Here is a 25,238-nt window from a genome sequence, read left to right as displayed (position 1 = left end):
TTGACTGAAGTGAAAATGAATTGACCCCAACTAGGGTTGAAAAATTCCAGTAACTTTCCCAAAATTCCCGGGTTTCCTGAAATACTGGATGGATTCCGTATTTCCTGTTTACACACACAGGATGGCGTCGGCAGACATGGCCACCCTGTTTCTAGCTCCTAGCCAACATTGCATTATTCATTATGAAATTGTTTCGTTTTTTTGTGTTATTTCTTACATTACTTGCTCAGAATGTTTCTTGCATTATTACCTACAGCCGAAAATAACTTTTGGACATTAGATCGGCGGTCACTCAACAGCATTTCGACCAGAAATCTGTTTGAACTCCAAGGCAGTTCCATTCATCCCGGGGCCTGAACCAAAAAGCAGGCGCTCGGGTTGAGGATCTCCTTCCAGCGAGATATCAGGGACTGTAACACACTTTGTTTTATGGAATCATGGCTCTCTCCGGATATATTGTCCCCTTCGATTCAGCCAGCGGTGTACTCCGTCCATCGCACGAACAGGAAGAAAGAACTCTCTGGGAAAAGAAAGTTGGAGGTGTCTGTTTCATGATCAACTATTCACGGTGTGATTTTGGTAACACACAGAAACGCAAGTCCTTTTGTGTTACCAATCTGGAATACCTCACCATCAAATGCTGACCGCATTACCTCCCGAGAGGATTTTCTTCAGTCACTGCTGTGTATATTCCCCCCTAAGCTGACACCGTGACAGCTCTCAAGGAACTACACAACTCCACTACACTTTGCGGCGTAAAGCTTGGAATATGGAGCAGTCTAAATGCATGCGTTCTCTAGAGTTATGATCTTGGGTTTGGGTAACCGAAAGGTTGCTAGATCAAATCCCCCAGCTGACAAGGTAAAAATCTGTCGTTCTGCCCCTGAACAAGCAACTAACTCCTAGGCCGTCATTGTAAATAACAATTTGTTCTTAACTGAATTGCCTAGTTAAATAAAGTTTGTTGGAGGAGGAATAATGGTCTGGGGTTGTTTTTCATGGTTCGGGCTAGGCCCCTTAGTTCCAGTGAAGGGAAATCTTAATTTTACGATATACAATGACGTTCTAGACGATTCTGTGCTTCCAACTTTGTGATAACAGTTTGGGGAAGGCCCTTTCCTGTTTCAGCATGACAATGACCCCATGCACAAAGCGAGGTTCATACAGAAATGATTTGTCGAGTTCGGTGTGGAAGAACTTGACTGGTGTGCACGGAGCACTGACCTTAACCCCATCGAACACCTTTGTGATGAATTGGAATGCCGACTGTGAGCCAGGCCTAATCGACAAATATCAGTGCCCGACCTCACTAATACTCTGTATAATACAATGTTCCAACATCTAGTGGAAATCCTTCCCAGAAGCGTGGAGGCTGTTATAGCAGCAAAAAGGGGAATAACTCCATATTAATGCCCTTGATTTTGGAATGAGATGTTCGACAAGCAGGTGTCTGACACATGAATAGCTCCGCTGTTGGCCAATATACAGTTACAGTTTGTGGTGTCCACAAATGATCCTTTCTCAGTTAGCCATTATGGGCATCCACCTCAGGCAGTGCTGGTTGGGCAAGTCAGGGTTGCTCATATTAATTAAGAGCCAATGCGTTTTTTTTTTATTTTTTATTTTTAATCATCACTGTATGTCTAATAAATCACTGTGTGTGTCAAATTTAATGAAAATAACTCAAAATATATTTCAATTGCCGTTGAAATGCTCAGTCTGATCGTGTGGCTGTTTTGGCGTGGGCCAGTAACCGAAAGGTTGCTAGATTGAATCCCGAGCCGTCATTGTAAATAAGAATTTGTTCTTAACTGACTTGCCTAGTTAAATAAATGTTAAACAAACAAGGCAAAAAAAACATGATCAGTGCTATTCTGGATCCTTGGGACATCCGTACCCTAACCTTAACCTTAACCTTAACCCATACCTTAACCATAACCCTTACCCAACCCTAATCTTAACCCTTACAGTAACCATTGTTAATGTCAACTTCAATTGGGGAAGGGAAGTCCCAAGGATACTGATTAGCAAGGACCAAAACTCCATCCCACCTGAACAGACTGAAATTCTAGGCGCTGTTTTCTCTCCAAAAGCTCTTAAACTAAAAGTGCATTTTCACAATTTCCCCAATTTCAGAATGTTATTTCGATCTCATATTGTGGAAATGTTGGGTAAATCACGTTTTTGATTGTACTGCTCCTTTAAGCGGGGAGGCAGCGGCAACAGGGAACTGGCTGCTTCTGGTTTCAAGGCACATATAAATACAAAGCGGAGCCGGGTACGAGGAAAACACAAAGGAGAAGAGGAGAATTCTCACGTTTAAAACTGAAGACTAACGGAGTCAGGTAATGAGCGCCTCCTGAAATCAAGCTTGTTTCCTAGAAGGTAAAACATGTAAAACGCCATTCGTCGCAGTCCAGTCATGGTTATAATATTCATCAACATTGTGGATAGCAAAGAAGTAAACAGCTGAGCTGCAGCTGTCACAGTAGGGTACGGTGTGTACTTGTTGTAGGCAAGTGTATTTATGCCTAGTGTTGAATTATGTGCCGAATTAGGCTACAAAAAATAGGTAACCAATAAAATATAAAGCAAATGATCCTAATTCGATTGTTTACATCGCTTTGTAAAATGATGCTGTTGGATGTTCAAAACATTATTGCTATAGCCTAAGTTTAATTCTGTGTAAAATGTGTATTCTAGTGTATTTTCTATTCCGTTTTGACTAGATATTTCTCCCCATTGAATCAGGATATCTCACAGAAGACGAACTAGTCGTTCTTCTTTGTTTCGAACTGTGGTCTGGTGGTCTGTGTTGCTACTTTGACTATTACGTGGCAGAGGATGAGATACACACAGCCGTGCGTAGCCTGTCTGGAACTCAACGCTACTTTCTCTGTGGTCAGCAAAATAAACTTGAGAACTTCAATTGCATTTTCTCCCTCTTTCCGTCTCTATCTTGCCTGTATTCATTCATCCCTCTCTTTATTTCATATTATATGAATATAATATGAATGGGAAGGAAAATCATTTTATTCAATTAACTTTTTACAATGTTATTGTAATTTGATTCAATCCCAGTCCCTTATCTGTAACCCAATGAATAAGAAAATAGATGGGGAAAAAAATAATTCCAGCTGTTCTTGCGAAATTCCACTAGTTTATGCATGAATAATTACCAGCCTATGTACATTGCCTGAAGGTGTAATGCCCTTGTTCTACAAAATAAGTCAAGGTTTATCGTTATGTAAAGTAAAGAATATGATCTGTCTGGACTCAATGCTGTCAGGTGGTATCCACATATCTTCACCATTCAGAATCACCGCTCTTTGTTTTCAACGTTTTCAAAAGGCACTACTGTCCATTGTGCACCACCTGACCGCATTCCAACCAGTTCCCCTTGCGGGGCGGTACCCTTTTAACTGCGGCTTACCTTTGGCATTACCACTCTAGTCCTAGGGGCACCGCACTCCTGTTTATACGGCTCCAGGATGGATAACACCCAAGCATCAGTTCTAGCACTGCCAGCCAGAGGCCCTCCCCTAGCCCTAGCGTCCCAGCTCTGGAACACCGGAGCTGGGAGAGAGGTGTGGAATTTCTGGGGCCTGTCTGGCACGGGGCCCGGGGCATCCCAAGGCTCGAGCGCTCTTGTCCTTTTTGATGTTTGCGGTCTTGAGGAAGTGAGACGTCGTGTTGCCACACTAGCAAGCACTGCAGTGCGCTCTAGGGGTTTGATCCAGACCAGAGATGTTCCAGGGTTGTCGGATATGGCATGAAAGCAGCTGTGGAGTGGACTGAAGTGCAGACGGTGAGGAGTTGGATGGAGGAAGGGTGTGTGTGTGTTTTAGGAAGGCCGGTATTTGGAAGGAAAAGGGAAGGGGTGGCCTTACAACTCAACAAATGACAGGCAGACTTCTTTTTAACCCTACAGTCCCTTTTTATGCCCTGGTCTGCCCCTGGAAAGAGCAACCTCGAGCAATGTCAGTCAAATGTAGGCTAGGTTACTCGTTTCTAGGTCAAACGCTGTAGAGTTCCCCACCCCGGGTCCAGCCCCCATTAATCTGCATTCTGCGGCATGACTGGGGAGAGAGGAGTGGTGACATGTGGCGAGTGCGTTAACCAGCCAGGGATAACGGAATCACAGTGGCTCTATGTCTTGGTTCGAGGATGGAGAGAGACACCTCTCTCTCCCTCCTCGGACCAAGACATAGAGCCACTGTGATTCCGTTATCCCTGGCTGGTTAACGCACTCGCCACATGTGTGTACATGCGCACGTGTGTGTGTGTGTGTGTGTGTGTGACAGAGAGTGTATGTGACCTGGGTAACAGCAGCCCAATTCTGTGATCCTTTTTCTGCAAATCTTATTGCTGTTTTGTAGTAAAACCATAGTATTACTGTAATAGTACTAGGCAGCTTTACTGTATATGCAATACACTAAATACACCATCCTGGGACATTCAATACCTTTTTACTCTCCTGGTGATTCAGAAAGTAAGGCTGAATGTGCGTATTATGTAATTCTACCTGGTGATTTATAGTAGTGCTTGCATACAAAATCCCATATTGCTTCACAAGTAAATGTGGATGCAGGAATAAAGCTTTGGAGAAGCATGTATTATGAGCAGGTTTTTCTGTTATTACAATCAGAAAGGAAGGCCATCTTCCCTCAGAATCCCTGAAGGAATCCAGGGCCCACTAACAGTTTGTCCCAAATGGCACCCAATTTCCAATACAGTGCACTACTTTTGACCAGGTCCCCTAAGTATTGCACTATTTGGAACCCTCTGTGTCCCATTTATTACATAGTTACAGGCCCTTCTAGCCTCTGGGAAAGGGGATACCTAGTCAGTTGCACACTGAATGCGTTCAACCGAAATGTGTCTTCCATATTTAACCCAACCTCTGACTTAGAGAGGTGCGCGGGGTGCTGCCTTTAACGTCCACGGCGCTGGCCCAACACTCTTAACCACTAGGCTACATGCCTCCATAGAGTGACTGTGGTCTTACGGATGAGAAGGGGTATTTTTCCCGGTTTAGATGTGTTGTGGGGATGGGGAAGGAACAACAGGGAAACGTGTTTGCTTGATCTTTTTTTCCCTGGATTTCCTCTCACTTGATGAGAAGCATCCGTAACACGGATTGAACACTAATAACAAAAAAAGATACAAACTCTTCCCGTGCTGTTTTGGCTGGGACGCCTTTACTTTATCGGCCTGTAACTGTTGGTGCTGCTCTGCTGTGGGCCCCATGGGCTCCTTGAGCGAGCTCCACTGTGGGTCCTTCGACAGGAAATGTCTCGGTGACCTACAAAAAGGATGTGCTGACATCACACCCCGCTGTGTGTCCTCACGGAGGCCCGCGGTGTGCACAGTGTGCTCGTGGCTTATCTTACATGTGTCTGCCTGAACTTAGCAAGAGGTCCAATTCATCCCCCATTACCTCTCAATTCAATTACATTAAAACCACTTTTTTTATTTTGGTCCATGAAACAAGCTGCACCACAAATAGGAAAAGCATAAGTGTGTGTGTTGGTGTGTGTTAACATTTCACCTCTAAAGCTCTGTACACACCCATAAATCATTATTAATATAACACAGGTTAATATAGGTTAATATGTGACCAAAGGAAGGATTGAAAAATACCAAATCATGAGCAGTAAAAATACATTTGAATTTTTCCTCAGCCCGCAGGCATTTAGTCAGCCGACTCTTAACTCCACCATCGTTTCAGTTGTGAGGTGACCCGGGGATGCCTATTAGCCCAAAGAAATGGATGAATGTTGTCATAATTAGGATCGTCATTATCGGGAGTATTATTGCTGTGTGTGTGTGTGTGTGTGTGTGTGTGTGTGAGTGATTGATTGTGTGTATGCACCAGTGGAGGAAGGGAGGACCATCCTCCTCAGTGAATTCATAAAACAAAAAATGGTGAAACATTTATAACGTTATCCTTTTTAGATTAAACTAAACACGTCACCAAGTAATTTATTAAAACACTGTTTTGCAATGAAGGTCTACAGTAGGCTCAACAGCACTCTGTAGGGTAGCACCATGGTGTAGCCGGAGGACAGCTAGCTTCCGTCCTCCTCTGGGTACATTAAATTCAATACAAAACCTAGGAGGCTCATGGTTTTCACCCTCTCCAATAGACTTAAACAGTATTTATGACAACTTCCAGAGGACGTCATCCAACCTATGAGAGCTCTTGCAGCATGAACTGACATGTCCACCCAATCAAAGGATCAAATAATTAATCTACTACTGAAAGCATAAGCTACATCTAGCTAGCACTGCAGTGAGAGAGAAAGACAATTAATTTATGCCAAAATGGGAAGGGAGGGTAGGGGAAGGGAGGGAATGAGAGAGGGGGAGAGAGAGATTCACTTACTTAGCTAGCTAGTTTTGCCTGCTCAAAGAGGGGGATGTTACAGTATGTGTGTGTAGCCACTCTATTCTTGCTGATGAGGGTTTTCTCCCCGTTGCTGTTCAGTTCTATGCCTCAAGGCCACAAGGCTATTCCTCTGTTCCTAGAATCGTATTAATTTGGAGAATGTGTAGTGGCCTTGTTAGTGTACCACTGTGTATGACTAGGTCTCTGGGTATTCAGTCCACAACGCTGGTCCTGTTCGCTGGATAAAATCAGGCAATAAACATGGTCTATATACGTACAAACCGTCATTTCTATTTCAAATGGGAATCCATTCTGAAATAATAAGTCATTTCACAGGATTATTTTTTTTAAATATTAGACGTTCGGCATCTGTGACGAATACCACAACTTTTGTTGATAGTTTACTGAGGTATGATTAGCACTTTTCAGGATCGTGTGACTATTCCAGTCAAGGCATCACCGACATAATGGATGTGAAGAAATAGATGCAGACAGAGAATTGTACTACTTTTGACCATTGAGGGCTATGAAACGGATGCAGAAAGAGGATACATCCCAAATGGAATCCTATTCAGACTCATTGAACGGTCTAGCGAGCTAGGACTTGTCCAGACACGTTTTGCTTCCTTCTCAGCCCGCTACTATTATCATTTCCCACTATTCAACACTCTTAGTCTTGTGACGAAGACAGCTGTGAGGTCAAAGGTGAACACAGCTGGGAAGAAGGTTCTGAACTTCCAAGTGTTGCAATCACTGCTGTTTGTGCTTGAAATGTATCTAACCTTTCTGCAATATACTGTGAACTATATTAGTTCCCATAGTCTGTACAGCATTTTCAATATGATCCTCACTGCAGTTGGTGCCTGAACTTTCAGTCTAACTTTCCTGAGCTATTTAGGCTGCGTTTACACAGGCAGCCCAATTCTTATCTTTTTCCCACTAATTGGTCAGCCCAGTTCTCATCTTTTTTTCACTAATTGGTCTTTTGACCAATCCCATCAGATCTTTTTACAGCAGATATTTTTCAGAGCTGATCTGATTAGTCAAAGACCAATTAGTGAAAAAAAGATCAGAACTGGACTGCCTGTGTAAACACAGCCACTGTGTACTGTATTCGAGCCTATGAAACACAACTAGTTTGAAACCAGTTTCGAAGAGACCTCTTTCCCACGGTACATAGTGTGAAGAGAATTAGTTCCCATAGTCTCTAAACAGCATGTGATATAATTAAGCAATAAGGACCGAGGGGGTGTGGTATATGGCCATTATACCGTGGTATATTGGCAATATGCCACAAACACCCGACGTGCCTTATTGCTATTATAAACTGGTTACCAACGTTAGAGCAGTAAAAAAAAAAGTTTTGTCATACCCGTTGTATACGGTCTGACATACCACGTCTTTCAGCCAATCAGCATTCAGGGATGAAACCACCCAGTTTATAATCCACATTTTGGTCTGGGTGGTAGTAAGTGTACTCAAATTGGTTTGTTTTGGATCCGTCCCCTGCACTTTGTGTACCAAAATGGTGTCATCTGAAACAGTAGACAGCAAACCTTTAGGAAGCTCAGATGAGCAGCATACCCCAGACGCAGCTGCAGTTCTAAGTAGACGGTAATGGATTCACTGAACCGGTTTGACCGCGTGACCCTGGTTCGGGAGAAACCGCCTTTTTCTTGTGTGTGCGAGACGGTTTCTCAGTATGGTACCGCAGCATTGCCATGTGCAGCAGCGTTGCCGTGGTGACAGAGCGGGGAGGTTTTGTGGGGGAGAGGGGAGTGGAGTGCGTCACATGTAGGAACTGGAGGTAGCATATGGTCTCACCTCTCAGAGGAAGAGGAGGGGTGGTGGGGTGCGCTCAGGGATGAAAAAATAAAAGAAAAATGAGGATAATGGAACACGTTACTGCTCTGTTTAGTCTGCTTCCTAATGCATTTTCCTCCTTTATCCTTCCATCCCCTCTTTATCTTTCACAAACAGACGTACTTTTTCTCTTTCGTTTCTCTTGCTTATCCTATTTTTTTCTTCCCATCTCCCTCTCTTTCTTTCTCTCTCTTCTCCTGTGTCCTTTCTTCCACTGCCTGCTTTCTGTCAAATGTGCCTATTTTCCGTTTGGCAAGGCCCCGTGGTACAGCACTTCAGCTCACTTGCGTACACACACGCTACTTCAGTGAGAGCGGTGGAAGGAAGTCTGTGAGAAAATAATTAAACAAAACGTATTTCACCTCAACATTTCAACCCTGCGATGCCGTCGCCCCAAACAAACGATCAAGGACCCGCATGAGTCTCATTCATTTGGTGTTGCTTAGTGTTTTGTTTTGAGACTACATTAGATTAGTATAATGGGATCAGGGAGATGCGCTTTAAATATGCTCCATTTTGCATTTGTTTCCTCAGACACAGTTGTCTATATGTTATTATGAACTGAGTGGTCGAGCCCTGGATGCTGATTGGCTGACAGCCGTCATTGCAAATAAGAATTTGTTCTTAACTGACTTGCCTAGTTAATAAAGGTAAAAAAAATAGGTATGACAAAACCTTTATTTTTACTGTTATAATTACGTAACGAGTTTATAAAAGCAATAAGGCCTCGGGGGCTTGTGGTATGGCCATTATACCACGGCTAAGGGCTCTGTCCAGGCACTCCGCGGTACGTTGTTGTCACGGTTGTCGTAAGAACGGGACCAAGGTGCACGGGACCAAGATGTTGAGTTCCACATATTTATTTCCAAGTGAAACTTCAGCAAAACAAAAATATACCAATAAACGAACAATTAAACGTGACTACGTGGTGCACATGCACAAATACAAAACAATATACCACAAACACAGGTGGGAAGAATAGCTACTTAAATATGATCCCCAATTAGAGACAAGGATTACCAGCTGCCTCTAATTGGGAATCACACACAACACCAACCTAGAAACTATAAACTAGAACACAACATAAAAATTATACACTAGAATACCCCCTAGTCACGCCCTGACCTACTACACCATAGAGAAACAAGGACTCTCTATGGTAAGGGCGTGACAGTACCCCCCCCCCCCCCCCACAAAGGTGCGGACTCCGGCCGCAAAACCTGAAACCAAATGGGCAGGGTAGGGGGGCTGATTAGTGTCGGTGGCGGCTCTGGTGTAAATCGTAGCCCCTGCCCAGACCCCGGATCCTGCCAGGAGCAGGACTGGCCGCCATGCCTGAACTGGGTACCGGAGCAGAAGAAGCCTCCGGCCTTGGAGCGGACTGGACACCGGGCTTGGACTGTGCACCGCCGCAGAGGAAAGCTCCGGCCCTGGAGCGGGACTGGACGCTGTGCCTGGACTGGGCACCGGCGCAGAGGGAGTCTCCTGCCATGAAGCGGGACTGGACACCGTGCCTAGACTGGGCCCCGGCGCAGAGGAAGGCTCCTGCCCTGGAGAGCGACTGGAGGCCGTGCCTGGACTCTCCGGGCCGTTGACCCTCGCTGGAGGTTTCGAACCGTGGAGCGTCGCTGGAGGTTCCAGACCGTGGACTGTCGCCGGAGGTTCCGCACTGTGGACCGCCGCAGGAGGTTCCACCGGACTGGTGACATGAAGTTCGGGGCGGATGCGGGGAGCCAGCATCAGACGTACCGGGCTAGGGAGGCGTACTGGAGGCCTGATGCGTGGATCCGGCACAGGTGGCACTGGACTGGTGACACGCACTTCAGGGCAAGTGCGAGGAGGAGGCACAGGACGTACCGGACTGGGGAGGAGCACTGGAGGCCTGATGTGTGAGCCGGCACAGGTTGCACCGGACTGGTGACACGCTCTTCAGGGAGAGTGCGGGGAGCAGGCACAGGACGTACCTGACTGGGGACACTCACTTCAGGGCGAGTACGAGGAGGAGACACAGGACGTACCGGACTGGGGAGGCGCACTGGAGGTCAGAAGTGTGGAGCCAGCCCAGGTTGCACCAGACTGCTAACCTGATCCTCTGGTCGGATGTTGAGCAGAACACACTTGCACAACATCTCTCTCATCTCTCTCTCTCCTAACTTCTCCAATGCTCCATATTCTCCATATTAATTTTCAAGTGAAACTTCAGCAAAACAAAAATCTACCAATAAACAAACAACTAAACGTGACTACGTGGTGCACATGCACAAACACAAAACAATATCCCACAAACACAGGTGGGAAAAATAGCTACTTAAATATGATCCCCAATTAGAGACAACGATTACCAGCTGCCTCTAATTGGGAATCATACACAACACCAACATAGAAAATATAAACTAGAACACAACAGAATTATACACTAGAATACCCCCTAGTGACGCCCTGACCTACTACATCATAGAGAAACAAGGGCTCTCTATGTTCAGGGCGTGACAGTTGTGCATAAGAACAGCCCGTAGCCGTGGTATATTGGCCATGTACCACACCTCCGCGGGCATTATTGCTTAAATATAATAAGCCCCCACTACACAGCACAGCTACTTCTTAGCCATGCAACGGTAAGGTGTTTTAACAAAGATATGTATGTTATCCAGAGACAGTGGCTTAGACAGCCAGACCACACTAGGCCACAAAATAGCAAGACCTTTTTGAAATAGCGACTGTTTTAATAACACGACGAACCCGTTCCCCACTCAAAGTACGCAAACTCAGGAAAGCGCGATGAAATTCTATTTCCGGAATAGATTTGATGTCATAACGGGTATTTGATCTGAAAGAGGGTTTGTGTACAGTACTGTGTACGGAGGACTTTACTTTGAACTGAGAACACTCAATTGAGTACCCACTGATGCTATCTCCCCCTGTGTGTAAAGATACTTTCTGTCCTCATCTTGCCTGAGGGAAATTGACTTGCTTTGTTTTTTTTTCATGTTTATTAGACAGGAGAGTGAGGAAGAATGAGAGAGCAAGGAGTCAGATTTGAACCTGTGCTGGCGGCTGCATGGGTTCCAAAGTCAGCGCTTTATACCGCTGGACCACACAAGGATTGACTTGTTTTTAACTAATGTTTCCCCCTCAGACCCCCTAGAAGAGGAGCTTGGACGGCATGCAAAGTTGTGAAATATCTTCAGACAGCACTGATGACCCCCTTAGTAGAGACCTACGCACTCATCGACAGCCTCGAATAGTAGTGATCGGCGCGGGCTTGGCCGGTCTCGCAGCTACCAAGAGCCTCCTGGAAAGCGGCTTCACGGATGTCACAGTCCTAGAGGCGTCAGACCGCGTCGGAGGGAGAGTTCAAAGCATTCAGCACGGTAAGAAATGATGCCGTGAACTTTATACACTACAAACACACGAAGCGCGAGTAAGAAACAATACATGGAGGAAACGACGCTAAACCAGACCCTGGAATGTCATGGGTTATGACTCTATGGGTGTTTGTTTCTTAAATAGTTAACATTTTCTGTAAGCTGAAAGCTCCGAACCTCACTCACTGAGACATTCGACATGTCTGTGTGAGTGTGTAATCATCAGGTTGTTTCCCCCGCACTCACATCTAGCTGTCAAAAGGTGCCCCCCTCTATTCTCTATGGGGCTACGCTATCAGTGCTAATGCTAAAAGCCTTCCCAAAATAACACTGGATCAGAATGTGTGCTTTGCAAAGCCCAATTAAGCTTTCTCAATTCAAAATGTGATTGGGGAATTTGTCTCTCGGATGGATGTGTGGTTAGTCCTGCAAAATCCCCTTTGAGCTGAACAAGTTTGATTACTCCCATTGCCACACATGGCTTCAATTCAATATAAAAAAATGATTTATTTATCCCTATTCCTCATTCTCTATGAAGCCCTTTCAATAACAAGTATCTCTCGAGTAGGTGGTTGTAGCATCCTCAAAATGTCCAGTAGGCTGCAGTCACATTCATTGAATTGACACCCTCTAACTGTAGTTCCTTTCACGTCCATTCAATTAAAACAACTTCCTGTTCTCATTCCTCTGCTTATTTCATTCAATTCAAGTTCCATCCCATTCAACGTATTCCCAAATAAACTGACACAAACAATCAAGTGCTTGGGGTGGGTAAACAAAGTTTGTAAGTGTGACCCCAAAGGTGCATCTGATATGACACATTATTCCCTATATATTGCACTACTTTTGAACGGAGCCTAAGCCTGTCCCAATATCCTCACTACTTGCATGGCCAAAACATTACTTCATATTGGGACAGACACTAAGTGTATTACGTATTTATATGCCATTTAGCAGAGGCTTTTATCCAGAAAATCGAACCCACTATCCTAGCATTGCAAGCGCCAACTGAGCTACAGTGAGGACTACATTCTTCTTCATCTTCTCCTCCATCCTATTCCAGGACAAACGACTTTGGAGCTCGGAGCCACCTGGATCCATGGCGCTAACGGGAACCCGGTGTACCACCTGGCGGAGGACAACGGGCTGCTGGAGCACACCACGGACGGCGAGCGCAGCGTGGGCCGCATCAGCCTGTACACCAAGAACGGCGTGGCCCACTACCAGACCAACAGCGGTACCAGGATCCCCAAGGACCTGGTCGAGGAGTTCAGTGACCTCTACAATGAGGTGAGGGGAGAGAGGTGTGTGGGAGGTGTGTGTCCAGAGGTGTGTGTGTGTGTGTCCAGATTACCACTGATGTGTGCACAGGGAGCCACCCATGACTGAATGTAGATACTGTACATAGACAGTGGCACGTATGCACAGGTGTGTATAGCACAGGTGTGTGTATAGTACATTCTCGCAACAATGGCTTCCTCCCACTACCCTTCAGTTCAGAGTAAATAGACACTGTGCAGAGGAAAGGGGGACGCTTTCTACACACTTCCCTTTCTCTATGTCCCTGAGTAATTCTCACAATAGTTATGTTCCATAAGTGTTGCAAGCAGCAAAGTTACCAATAAAATACCAAAGTAAATTTTTAAAGGATACACACTGAGTGGGCCAGAAAGAGGTGTATCAAGCTTGTGGCGACTTGTTCGTAACGCTTACGGAACTGGAACTATTTCAAGGCACTTGAACACAGAAGAACCTTCTCTATTATCCACCTTAATAACACAGCATTCTCCACAGCAGCACCCGTTCATTTAAGAACACACTGTACGAACATGAATAACTACACAGTAATAACAGAATTTCTAAACCCAGAGGCGCAACATTGCGAGACGTCCGAGAACGCTTGCGAAGCACTCGGCATACCAGGGTTTGGGGTTTGAGAAGTTAATGAGAGAAGGGAAAAATTATTCCGTCGTGTTCATTTTCTTGTAATCTGAAGGCACCACTTAGAGTCGAGCCAATAAGTAACTGAACATGTTATTACTCCAACATGGTGAAAGTGACAAACTGTCACATTTTCACCAAAAACGACTTCACGTCTAAGGAGTGCCTTTGATTTGACAGCCTGCACATGCAGAGTTCTGCGTGAGACGACCGTTAGACCCGATAACGTGTTTCTGCGCACGAGCTTAGCTAGCCAAAGTCTCCATAACATCGCCTACAAGCGAGATTGAAGATTTCTATTAGAGAAGCAGTTTCTACATAAACTACCGGTCAAAAGTTTTAGAACACCTACTCATTCAAGGATTTAAAATGTTTTTTTTTTACAATTTCCAACATTGTAGAATGATAGGGAAGACATCAAAACTATGACATAACACATATGGAATCATGTAGTATATTTGAGATTCTTCAAATAGCTACCCTTTGCCTTGATGACAGCTTTGCACACTCTTGGCATTCTCTCAACCAGCTTCATGAGGTAGTCACCTGGAATGCATTTCAATTAACAGGTGTGCCTTCTTAAAAGTACATTTCTGGAATTTCTTTCCTTCTTAATGCTTTTGAGTCAATCAGTTGTATTGTGACAGAGTAAGGGGGTATACAGCAGATGGCCCTATTTGGTAAAAGACCATGTCCATATTATGGCAAGATCAGCTCAAATAAGCAAAGAGAAACGACAGTCCATCATTACTTTAAGACATGAAGGTCAGTCAATCCTGAACATTTCAAGAACTTTGAAGGTTTCATCAAGTGCAGCCGCAAAAACCATCAAGCGCTATGATGAAACTGGCTCTCATGAGGACCACCACAGGATTGGAAGACCCAGAGTTACCTCTGTTGCAGAGGATATGTTCATTAGAGTTACCAGCCTCAGAAATTGCAGCCCAAATAAACGCTTCACAGAGTTCAAGTAACAGACACATCTCAACATCAACTGTTCAGAGGAGACTGTGTGAATCAGGCCTTCAAGGTCCAATTGTTGCAAAGAAACCACTACTAAAGGACACCAATAATAATAAGAGATTTGCTTGGGCCAAGAAACATTAGCAATGGACGTTAGACCAGTGGAATTTTGTCCTTTGATCTGGAGTCCAAATTTGATATTTTTGGTGCCAACCGGCGTGTCTTTGTGAGACACGGTGTGGGTAAACGGATAATCTCTGCATGTGTATTTCCCACCAAAAAGCATGGAGGATGAGGTGTTATGGTGTGGGGGTGCTTTGCTGGTGACACTGTCTGTGATTTTATTTAGGATTCAAGTCACACTTAACCAGCATGGCTACCACAGCATTCTGCGGTGATACGCCATCCCATCTGGTCTGGGCTTAGTGGGACTCATTTGTTTTTCAACAGGACAATGACCCAACACACCTCCAGGCTCCTTAAGGGCTATTTTACCAAGAAGGTGAGTGATGGAGTGCTGCATCAGATGACCTGGCCTCCACAATCCCCCAACCTGAACCAAATTGAGATGGTTTTGGATGAGTCGGACCGCGGAATGAAGGAAAAGGAGCCAACAACTGCTCAGCATATGTGGGAACTCCTTCAAGACTGTGGGGAAAGCATTCCAAGTGAAGCTGTTTGAGAGAATGCCAAGAGTGTGCAAAGCTGTCATCAAGGCAAAGGGTGGCTATTTGAAGAATTTCAAATATAAAATATAATTTGATTTGTTTAACACTTTTTTTGGTTACTACATGATTCCATATGTGTTATTTAGTAGTTTTGATGTAAAAAATAAAGAAACTCTTGAATGAGTAGGTGTTCTAAAACTTTTGACCGGTAGTGTATCTTCATACTAAACCATCTTTGGTAATAATTAGGGAGCTGCAACATACAGTGTGAACAATGCTTTTATCCTGATTTCATGTGTGTCAGTCTGCATACCTCTATGCTGTAATCCCTTGTATAATCCATTTCCAAGATGCCAATCACTTTGCAGTGTAGCAGCAGCATCAACACAGCAGAGCTACGGTATGCATTAGGCTAACCCCCACCGTGCATCATTACAGCAGCACTAAACACTTATCCCTTCCCATGTATCATTACAACTGCGCTAAGCGCTAATCGCCACCGTGCTTCTGCCTGGAAAGCAGCATAATTAACTAAGCAGTAGGATTAGCATTCCGAAGCTGACTTGGTGGTTTTGTTTCACATCAGGATTTGAGGTACATAGAAATCCTGTCTGTTTAGATCTAATGTTTCATGAGTGTGAGGCAATGGACAAGAAATAGCTTAACAATTATTTGTCTTTGAAAATGTGTTTCTTGAGGATCCCATTTCAACCGGAGGCTATTTTATATTGTCAACAAAGGTGTGGTGCATCCTGGGTCGAGTTCATTAGGGCACGCAACGGAAATGTTTTTTAAGTTTTGCTAGGGAATTTTAAAATGAAGTTTTCAGGTTGACCCACCCTATTTCAATGTCGACCGCATTATCTACCAAGGGAATTCTCTTCGATTATAATCACAGCCGTATATATTCCCCCCCAAGCAGACACATCGATGGCTCTGAACAAACTTTATTTGACTCTTTGCAAACTGGAATCCACATATCCTGAGGCTGCATTCATTGTAGCTGGGGATTTTAACAAGGCTAATCTGAAAACAAGACTCCCTAAATTGTATCAGCATATCGATTGCGCAACCAGGGCTGGCAAAACCTTGGATCATTGCTATTCTAACTTCCGCAACGCATATAAGGCCCTCTCCCGCTCTCCTTTCGGAAAAGCTGACCACGACTCCATTTTGTTGCTCCCTGCCTACAAACAGAAACTAAAACAAGAAGCTCCCGCGCTGAGGTCTGTTCAACGCTGGTCCGACCAATCTGATTCCACACTCCAAGACTGCTTCCATCACGTGGACTGGGATATGTTTCGTATTGCATCAGACAACAACATTGACGAATACGCTGATTCGGTGAGCGAGTTCATTAGAACGTGCGTTGAAGATGTCGTTCCCATAGCAACGATTAAAACATTCCCAAACCAGAAACCGTGGATTGATGGCAGCATTCGCGTGAAACTGAAAGCGCGAACCACTGCTTTTAATCAGGGCAAGGTGACCGGAAACATGACCAAATACAAACAGTGTAGCTATTCGCCCCGCAAGGCAATCAAACAAGCTAAGCGTCAATATAGAGACAAAGTAGAATCGCAATTCAACGGCTCAGACACAAGAGGTATGTGGCAGGGTCTACAGTCAATCACGGATTACAAAAAGAAAACCAGCTCAGTCACGGACCAGGATGCCTTGCTCCCAGGCAGACTAAATAACTTTTTTGCCCGCTTTGAGGACAATACAGTGCCACTGACACGGCCCGCAACCAAAACATGCGGACTCTCCTTCACTGCAGCCGAGGTGAGTAAAACATTTAAACGTGTTAACCCTCGCAAGGCTGCAGGCCCAGACGGCATCCCCAGCCGCGCCCCCAGAGTATGCGCAGACCAGCTGGCTGGTGTGTTTACGGACATATTCAATCAATCCCTATCCCAGTCTGCTGTTCCCACATGCTTCAAGAGGGCCACCATTCCTGTTCCCAAGAAAGCTAAGGTAACTGAGCTAAACGACTACCGCCCCATAGCACTCACTTCCGTCATCATGAAGTGCTTTGAGAGACTAGTCAAGGACCATATCACCTCCACCCTACCTGACACCCTAGACCCACTCCAATTTGCTTACCGCCCAAATAGGTCCACAGACGATGCAATCTCAACCACACTGCACACTGCCCTAACCCATCTGGACAAGAGGAATACCTATGTGAGAATGCTGTTCATCGACTACAGCTCAGCATTTAACACCATAGTACCCTCCAAACTCGTCATCAAGCTCGAGACCCTGGGTCTCGACCCCGCCCTGTGCAACTGGGTACCCGACTTCCTGACGGGCCACCCCCAGGTGGTGAGGGTAGGTAACAACATCTCCACCCCACTGATCCTCAACACTGGGGCCCCAAAGGGGGTGCGTTCTGAGCCCTCTCCTGTACTCCCTGTTCACCCACGACTGCGTGGCCACGCACGCCTCCAACTCAATCATCAAGTTTGCGGACGACACAACAGTGGTAGGCTTGATTACCAACAACGACGAGACGGCCTACAGGAGGTGAGGGCCCTCGGAGTGTGGTGTCAGGAAAATAACCTCACACTCAACGTCAACAAAACTAAGGAGATGATTGTGGACTTCAGGAAACAGCAGAGGGAACACCCCCCTATCCACATCGATGGAACAGCAGTGGAGAGGGTAGTAAGTTTTAAGTTCCTCGGCGTACACATCACAGACAAACTGAATTGGTCCACCCACACAGACAGCATCGTGAAGAAGGCGCAGCAGCGCCTCTTCAACCTCAGGAGGCTGAAGAAATTCGGCTTGTCACCAAAAGCGCACTCAAACTTCTACAGATGCACAATCGAGAGCATCCTGTCGGGCTGTATCACCGCCTGGTACGGCAACTGCTCCGCCCACAACCGTAAGGCTCTCCAGAGGGTAGTGAGGTCCGTACAATGCATCACCGGGGGCAAACTACCTGCCCTCCAGGACACCTACACCACCCGATGTCACAGGAAGGCCATAAAGATCATCAAGGACAACAACCACCCGAGCCACTGCCTGTTCACCCCGCTATCATCCAGAAGGCGAGGTCAGTACAGGTGCATCAAAGCTGGGGCCGAGAGACTGAAAAACAGCTTCTATCTCAAGGCCATCAGACTGTTAAACAGCCACCACTAACATTGAGTGGCTGCTGCCAACACACTGACTCAACTCCAGCCACTTTACTAATGGGAATTGATGTAAAATATATCACTAGCCACTTTAAACAATGCTACTTAATATAATGTTTACATACCCTACATGATTCGTCTCATATGTCTACGTACATACTGTACTCTATATCATCTACTGCATCTTTATGTAATACATGTATCACTAGCCACTTTAAACTATGCCACTTTGTTTACATACTCATCTCATATGTATATACTGTACTCGATACCATCTACTGCATCTTGCCTATGCCGTTCTGTACCATCACTCGTTCACATATCTTTATGTACATATTCTTTATCCCTTTACACTTGTGTGTATAAGGTAGTAGTTTTGGAATTGTTAGTTAGATTACTCGTTGGTTATTACTGCATTGTCGGAACTAGAAGCACAAGCATTTCGCTACACTCGCATTAACATCTGCTAACCATGTGTATGTGACAAATAAAATTTGATTTGATTTGTTTTCTTCCGTTTGGTGCCTAATGAACACACACCTGGTCTTTTGTATGCAAAACGTTACACCAGGGAGGTAAGACAAGATGATAAGGTTATGCAATCGAATACCATGTCATTATCATATGACCTTTGTGGTTACAATGTAACTTAGTGCAGCAATGGTAAACATAAACATTCTGATTCCATGGAAAAAGAATGTGAACTTCACTCTGGGACAGCTAAAGCAGTCATTTGAACTGCTCATGAATTTAAAAAAAATCTGCTACTCTGACATTATTTAAGTCATGCCCCCCTCCTTCCTTGACTTTTCCTAAATAAGTCTATATAACACACTGTCGTTGTTAGAATCCTAATACCACTAACATAGTGGTTTGCGAAAGTATTCACCCCATTACATTTTTCCTATTTTGTTGCCTTACAACCTGGAATTAAAATAGATTTTTGGGGGGTTTGTATCATTTGATTTACACAACATGCCTACCACTTTGAAGATGCAAAATATTTTTTATTGTGTAACAAACAAGAAATAATAATAAGAAATACTAAAATACAAAAAATTCAAAAATATTTAGCGCCATCCATCGTTCCTTCAATTCTGACCAGTTTCCCAGTCCCTGCCAATGAAAAACATCCCCACAGTATGATGCTGCCACCACTATGCTTCACTGTGGGATGGTGTTCTCGGGGTGATGAGACGTGTTGGGTTTGCACCAGACATAGCATTTTCCTTGATGGCCAAAAAGCTCAATTTTAGTCTCATCTGACCAGAGTATCTTCTTCCATATGTTTGGGGAGTCTCCCACATCCCTTTTGGGCGAACTCCAAACGTGTTTGCTTATTTTGTTCTATAAGCAATGGCTTTTTTTCTTGCCACTCTTCCGTAAACCATGCTCTGTGGAGTGTACGGCTTAAAGTGTTCCTATGGACAGATACTCCAATCTCCGCTGTGGAGCTTTGCAGCTCCTTCAGGGTTGTCGTTGCCTCTCTGATTAATGCCCTCCTTGCCTGATCCGTGAGTTTTGGTGGGTGGCCCTCACTTGGCAGGTTTGTTGTGGTGCCATATTCTTTCAATTTTTTTATAATGGATTTAATGGTGCTCCTTGATGTTCAAAGTTTCTGATAGTTTTTATAACCCAACCCTGATCTGTACTTTTCCACAACTTTGTCCCTGCCCTGTTTGGAGAGCTCCTGGGTCTTCATGGTGCCACTTGCTTGGTGGTGCCCATTGCTTAATTGTGTTGCAGACTCTGGGTCCTTTCAGAACAGGTGTGTACAGTCATGGCCAAAAGTTTTGAGAATGACACAAATATAAATTTTCACAAAGTCTGCTGCCTCAGTTTGTATGATGGCAATTTGCATATACTCTATATTGTTGTGAAGAGTTATGAGATGAATTGCAATTAATTGCAAAGTCCCTCTTTGCCATGCAAATGAACTGAATCCCCCCAAAATAATTACACTGCATTTCAGCCCTGCCACAAAAGGACCAGCTGACATCATCTCAGTGATTCTCTCGTTAACACAGGTGTGAGTGTTGACGAGGACAAGGCTGGAGATCACTCTATCATGCTGATTGAGTTCGAATAACAGACTGGAAGCTTCAAAAGGAGGGTGGTGCTTGGAATCATTGTTCTTCCTTAGTTACCTGCAAGGAAACACGTGCCATCGTCATTGCTTTGCACAGGCAAGGATATTGCTGCCAGGAAGATTGGACCTAAATCAACCATTTATCGGATCATCAAGAACTTCAAGGAGAGTGGTTCAATTGTTGTGAAGTAGGCTTCAGGGCGCCCAAGAAAGTCCAGCAAGCGCCAGGACCGTCTCCTAAAGTTGATTCAGCTGTGGGATCGGGGCACCACCAGTACAGAGCTTGCTCAGGAATGGCAGCAGTTAGGTGTGAGTGCATCTGCACACACAGTGAGGCAAAGACTTTTGGAGGATGGCCTGGTGTCAAGTTGGGCCGCAAAGTAGCCACTTCTCTCCAGGAACAACATCAGGGACAGACTGATATTCTGCGAAAGGTATAGGGATTGGACAGCTGAGGACTGAGGAATGGGCCAAAATACCAGCAACAGTGTGTGAACCTTGTGAAGACTTACAGAAAACGTTTGACCTCTGTCATTGCCAACAAATGGTATATAACAAAGTATTGAGATAAACTTTTGTTATTGACCAAATACTTATTTTCCACCATAATTTGCAAATAAATTCATTAAAAATCCTACAATTTTCAGGATTTTTTTTCTCATTTTGTCTGTCATAGTTGAAGTGTACCTATGATGAAAATGCCAGGCCTCTCTCATCTTTTTAAATGGGAGAACTTGCACAATTGGTGGCTGACTAAATACTTTTTTGCCCCACTGTATACTGAGATCATGTGAAACTTAGATTGCACACAGGTGGACTTTATTTAACTTATTATGTGATGAAGGTAATTGGTTGCACCTGTTACGCTTGTTGATGGAAGGATCGGACAAAGATGCAGCGTGGTAGGCGTACATCTTACTTTAGTCAATGAACACCGAAAAAAACAACAAATACAAACGAAACGTAAAGTTTAGTAGGGCTAAACAGCACAGTACCAAAACAAGATCCCACAAACTACAAGTGGGTAAAAGCTGCCTAAGTATGATCCCCAATCAGAGACAACGATAGACAGCTGCCTCTGATTGGGAACCATACCCAGCCAACAAAGTAATAGAAAACATAGTTTGCCCACCCTAGTCACACCCTGACCTAACCAAAATAGAGAATAAAAGGGCTCTCTAAGGTCAGGGCGTGACAGCACCAGATCTTATTTAGGAGCTTCATAGTATAGGGGGTGAATACATATGCACGCACCCTTTTTCCGTTATGTTCTTCTCCTTTGCCCCTCCTTCTCCCGACAGTAGGGCCTGGGCCACTCCTCCCAACAGTTGAAGGTGCGGTGCCCAGTTGATAATCACCCCGTAAATTGCCTCGAAACTAAAGTATACCAAAACTAATTTCCATATAACATATATACATATAACAACAAATTAAATAAATTATGGAAATATGATGCGGGAGAATGGGTGAGTTGATGAGCGAGGGGAAGCAAACGAATCCAAGCAGCCTTATCGGTCTACTTTGAGTACATGGTGAGAGCATGCGTAATTTACAATGCCAAGAAGATCAAGACGAGCGGATGCACATGTTGCATTAGCGTTGCTACAAACTCAGAATGAAAACGACATCTCACATGATTCGTCTTCTGACTCCGAGCCTCAGCCTGAACGTACTGTACACCTCCGAAGCCTAAAGCACAAAAAGCTAGAACTATGTGCACCCAGCAGGTGCCCGAGCCACCACCGAATGAAACGGTGAGACAGGAGAGAGGAAGGGACGGCACCGTTCGGATAAAACAAGCCGGTGACAATGCTACGGGGACGATTATCGTCACAAAATGTCATCACTGAGAGAGCACACCCTCGAGCATTAAAACAACATCAGTAATGCACTCACCAGCTTTCCTTCTTTATGTGACATGCACATGCTCCAACTGATGCCATTGCGTTAAGACGCACACCATGTAAGCAAGACCTGACAATAATAGCATTTTATTACTACTGTCATATCGACACTTATATTCATTACAATGCCATTATTGCTTTTGTGCTGATGTAGCCTACCCCCATCACCCTCATACATGGGCAGAAAACCCCCAGGCTACTGAATAGGCTCCTTTCGGCTACTTTACGGTAGCCTACCATAGCTCCTATTTCCCAGTGCCAGTGGTGTTTACCTGTTGTAACCTGGCACTCCCTTGGAATGGCCTCCCCGGGCGATCACCAGTCTCGTGACTGACGGCTCAGCTCCAGTTCCCTCCACCCTCTTTGTTCAGCTCACCGTTTCACTTCATTAGATAAGACACCTTCACGGTTGCACCGTTTTTGATGGCACAGAAATGGTTGTATCCCAAATGGAACCATATTGTAGTGCTTCTGACCAGAGGCCTATGGGTCAAACGTAGTGCACTAAATATGGAATAGGGTGCCATTTGGCGTCATCCCAGGTATTTCCTGAGAAATGGCATGTGAAATGGTGCGCAGTAATAATCTATGAATTACTTGTTTGTTTTTAAAACAGGCACCATTTGGTACCAGGTCATTCATTACCAGTTGTGTTAAATTGTTGTAACTAAGTACCAGAAAGTATGAATTAAAACAACATAGTTTCCTCGTAAATTCCATGTAAATACCAATGGAAATAATACTGTGTGACCTCCTACACAATGATGCTCCCCATTTTGTCCAATGAGTGGGCAGTTCCTTCTAAAAGAGGTGTGTGCTTTGGATAGAAGAAGTTCTGTCATGCATGTTTGTATATAGAAGTCACAGGCCTCGGAAGAAAGTGTGGAAAAATGTAAAACAATCCGTTGTTGAATAATGTACTAAGTTCCACCCTCCCATGCAGCCATGCCACGGTGTTAAAGGATGTCATACATTCTCACCTGGCTGCACCCTTTAAAGGGCACATTTGGCATTCAAACAACAACAAAGCGATCACCTTACAGATGGCCCCTTTAAAGTTTTAGAAGCACCCCAGTAGATTATGAATGTTCAGACTCTGTTATAGCCACAGTAGCAGGAACACTCTATGCTATTTTGGATTGCTTGGCTGTTGGATAAGGTAGTAGCGAAATACTGCCTGTCTATACCAATGAATCTCTGGGTTGTCCAGTGTAGAACCAGAATGAAAACAGACTGGTACCCAGACAAACCCTGTGTACTTCCCAAATGGCACCCTATTCCCTTATATAGTGCACTACTTTTGACCAGTGCCCTAATTGCCATGGTCAAAAGTAGTGCACTATAAAGGGAAAAAGGTGCCATTTGGGATGCAGGCCCTCTGCACATTCATTACTTCTTATACCATGGCCGTCAAACTCACATTTCTCTCCCCTCTTGCCATCCGCTCTACCCCTCTTCTCTCCTCCCCAGGTATACGAGCTGACTCAGGAGTTTTTCCAGAATGGGAAGCCTGTGTGTGCTGAAAGCCAGAACAGCGTTGGGGTGTTCACGAGGGACGTGGTGCGCAAGAAGATCACGCTGGACCCCGACGACTCGGAGAGCACCAAGAGACTCAAGCTGTCCATGCTCCAGCAGTACCTCAAGGTGTGTGTGTGTGTGTGTGTGTGTGTGTGTGTGTGGGATAGGGGTGTGTGTGTGAATGTGTAAGGGGGAGGGGGTCCTCCTGAGAGACTATAAAAGATGCTAGAGCTCTAGTTAATGATTGGAATGCATTAACTACGCAAACATTATGCAAATCCAATAACGTTCCCTTCTAGGTATGTAAGATTGCTCTATGTGTTCCAAGAAAACCCGTTTTAAAAGTCGTTACGGAGGGCATTTCTTTCTATTTTTCCATATTAAATCAACAGTGCTGTATTCTGAATCACTCATCTCTGGAGAGAATTGGTGCACCTCTTATGGCCTCTCGCACAGTTCTGGTTCAAGCCAGTTCTTTATACGCAGATAATTGACTGAAGTAGCGCATGTGATGCTCCTGCTAGGTTTAGACTTGCACTCTCACGCAAGTCTCACACAATACAAGAGTGTGAGCATGCTTTATGACTCAACTGAACAAGCAGGTCAGGAAATCAAGCGTAAATAGGTGCGGCAGGTAGCCTAGTGGTTACAGCTTTGGGCCAGTAACCGAAAGGTTGCTGGATCGAATCCCCGAGCTGACAAGGTACAAATCTGTCGTTCTGCCTCTGAACAAGGCAGTTTTTTAAAATATATATTTTTATGTATTTATTATTATTTAATCAGGTAAGCTCATTTACAACTGCGACCTGGCCAAGATAAAGCAAAGCAGTGCGACACAACAACAACACAGAGTTGCACATAGAATAAACAAGCGTACAGTCAATAACACAATGGAGAAAAAAAAGGAAGTCTATATACAGTGTGTGCAAATGGCGAGAGTTAACCCCCGGTCGCTGAAGACGTGGATGTCGATTATTGCAGCTTAAATGCGGAAGACACATTTCAGTTGAATGCATTCAGTTGTACAACTGTAGGTATCCCCCTTTCCCAGAAACTCTGGCTAATGTTAGCTTTAGCTACATTATCTTGTTTATGTTAGCAATAGCTTCATTTAGCTTGGTAATGTTATTGCTCCATCCTTGCTCCTTGTAATTATACCCAATAACTCATTGGATTCAAATCCGTGTTGATCACTTAAAGGTCAGTTTGCTAATGAAATAGAAACACAGCGGACAACAAAACGGAAGCCCTTTATTACGCGTAGAGCCAGGGCATCCAGGAAAGACAACAACAATTTACCTCAGGAAATATAGCTATTGCAAGCCTTATTGTGTTTGTGTATTTATTCAGTTCGTTTCCTGGTCCACCGGCACTCAATTATTAGGGCTAC

At 44.6% G+C, this 25,238-nt stretch overlaps 1 protein-coding gene across 1 annotated transcript in view; it reads left to right on the top strand.

Annotated features, from left to right (window-relative positions):
• The first annotated feature begins 2,193 nt into the window (after positions 1-2,193).
• Positions 2,194-25,238, top strand: part of LOC110534332 (spermine oxidase) — a 28,985-nt gene continuing 5,940 nt past the window's right edge. Inside the window, exons 1-4 of the mRNA XM_021619123.2 lie at positions 2,194-2,345; positions 11,391-11,625; positions 12,683-12,909; positions 23,801-23,974. Of these exons, the coding sequence (XP_021474798.1) occupies positions 11,418-11,625; positions 12,683-12,909; positions 23,801-23,974 (609 nt within the window). The 5' untranslated portion in view covers positions 2,194-2,345; positions 11,391-11,417. The remainder of the gene's footprint in view (positions 2,346-11,390; positions 11,626-12,682; positions 12,910-23,800; positions 23,975-25,238) is intronic.

The sequence above is a fragment of the Oncorhynchus mykiss genome, chromosome 10 (assembly GCF_013265735.2).
Source record: "Oncorhynchus mykiss isolate Arlee chromosome 10, USDA_OmykA_1.1, whole genome shotgun sequence".
Taxonomy (NCBI): Eukaryota; Metazoa; Chordata; class Actinopteri; order Salmoniformes; family Salmonidae; genus Oncorhynchus; species Oncorhynchus mykiss.
Note: the sequence above shows the minus strand (reverse complement) of the source record. Positions and strands in the feature narration are given on the sequence as shown.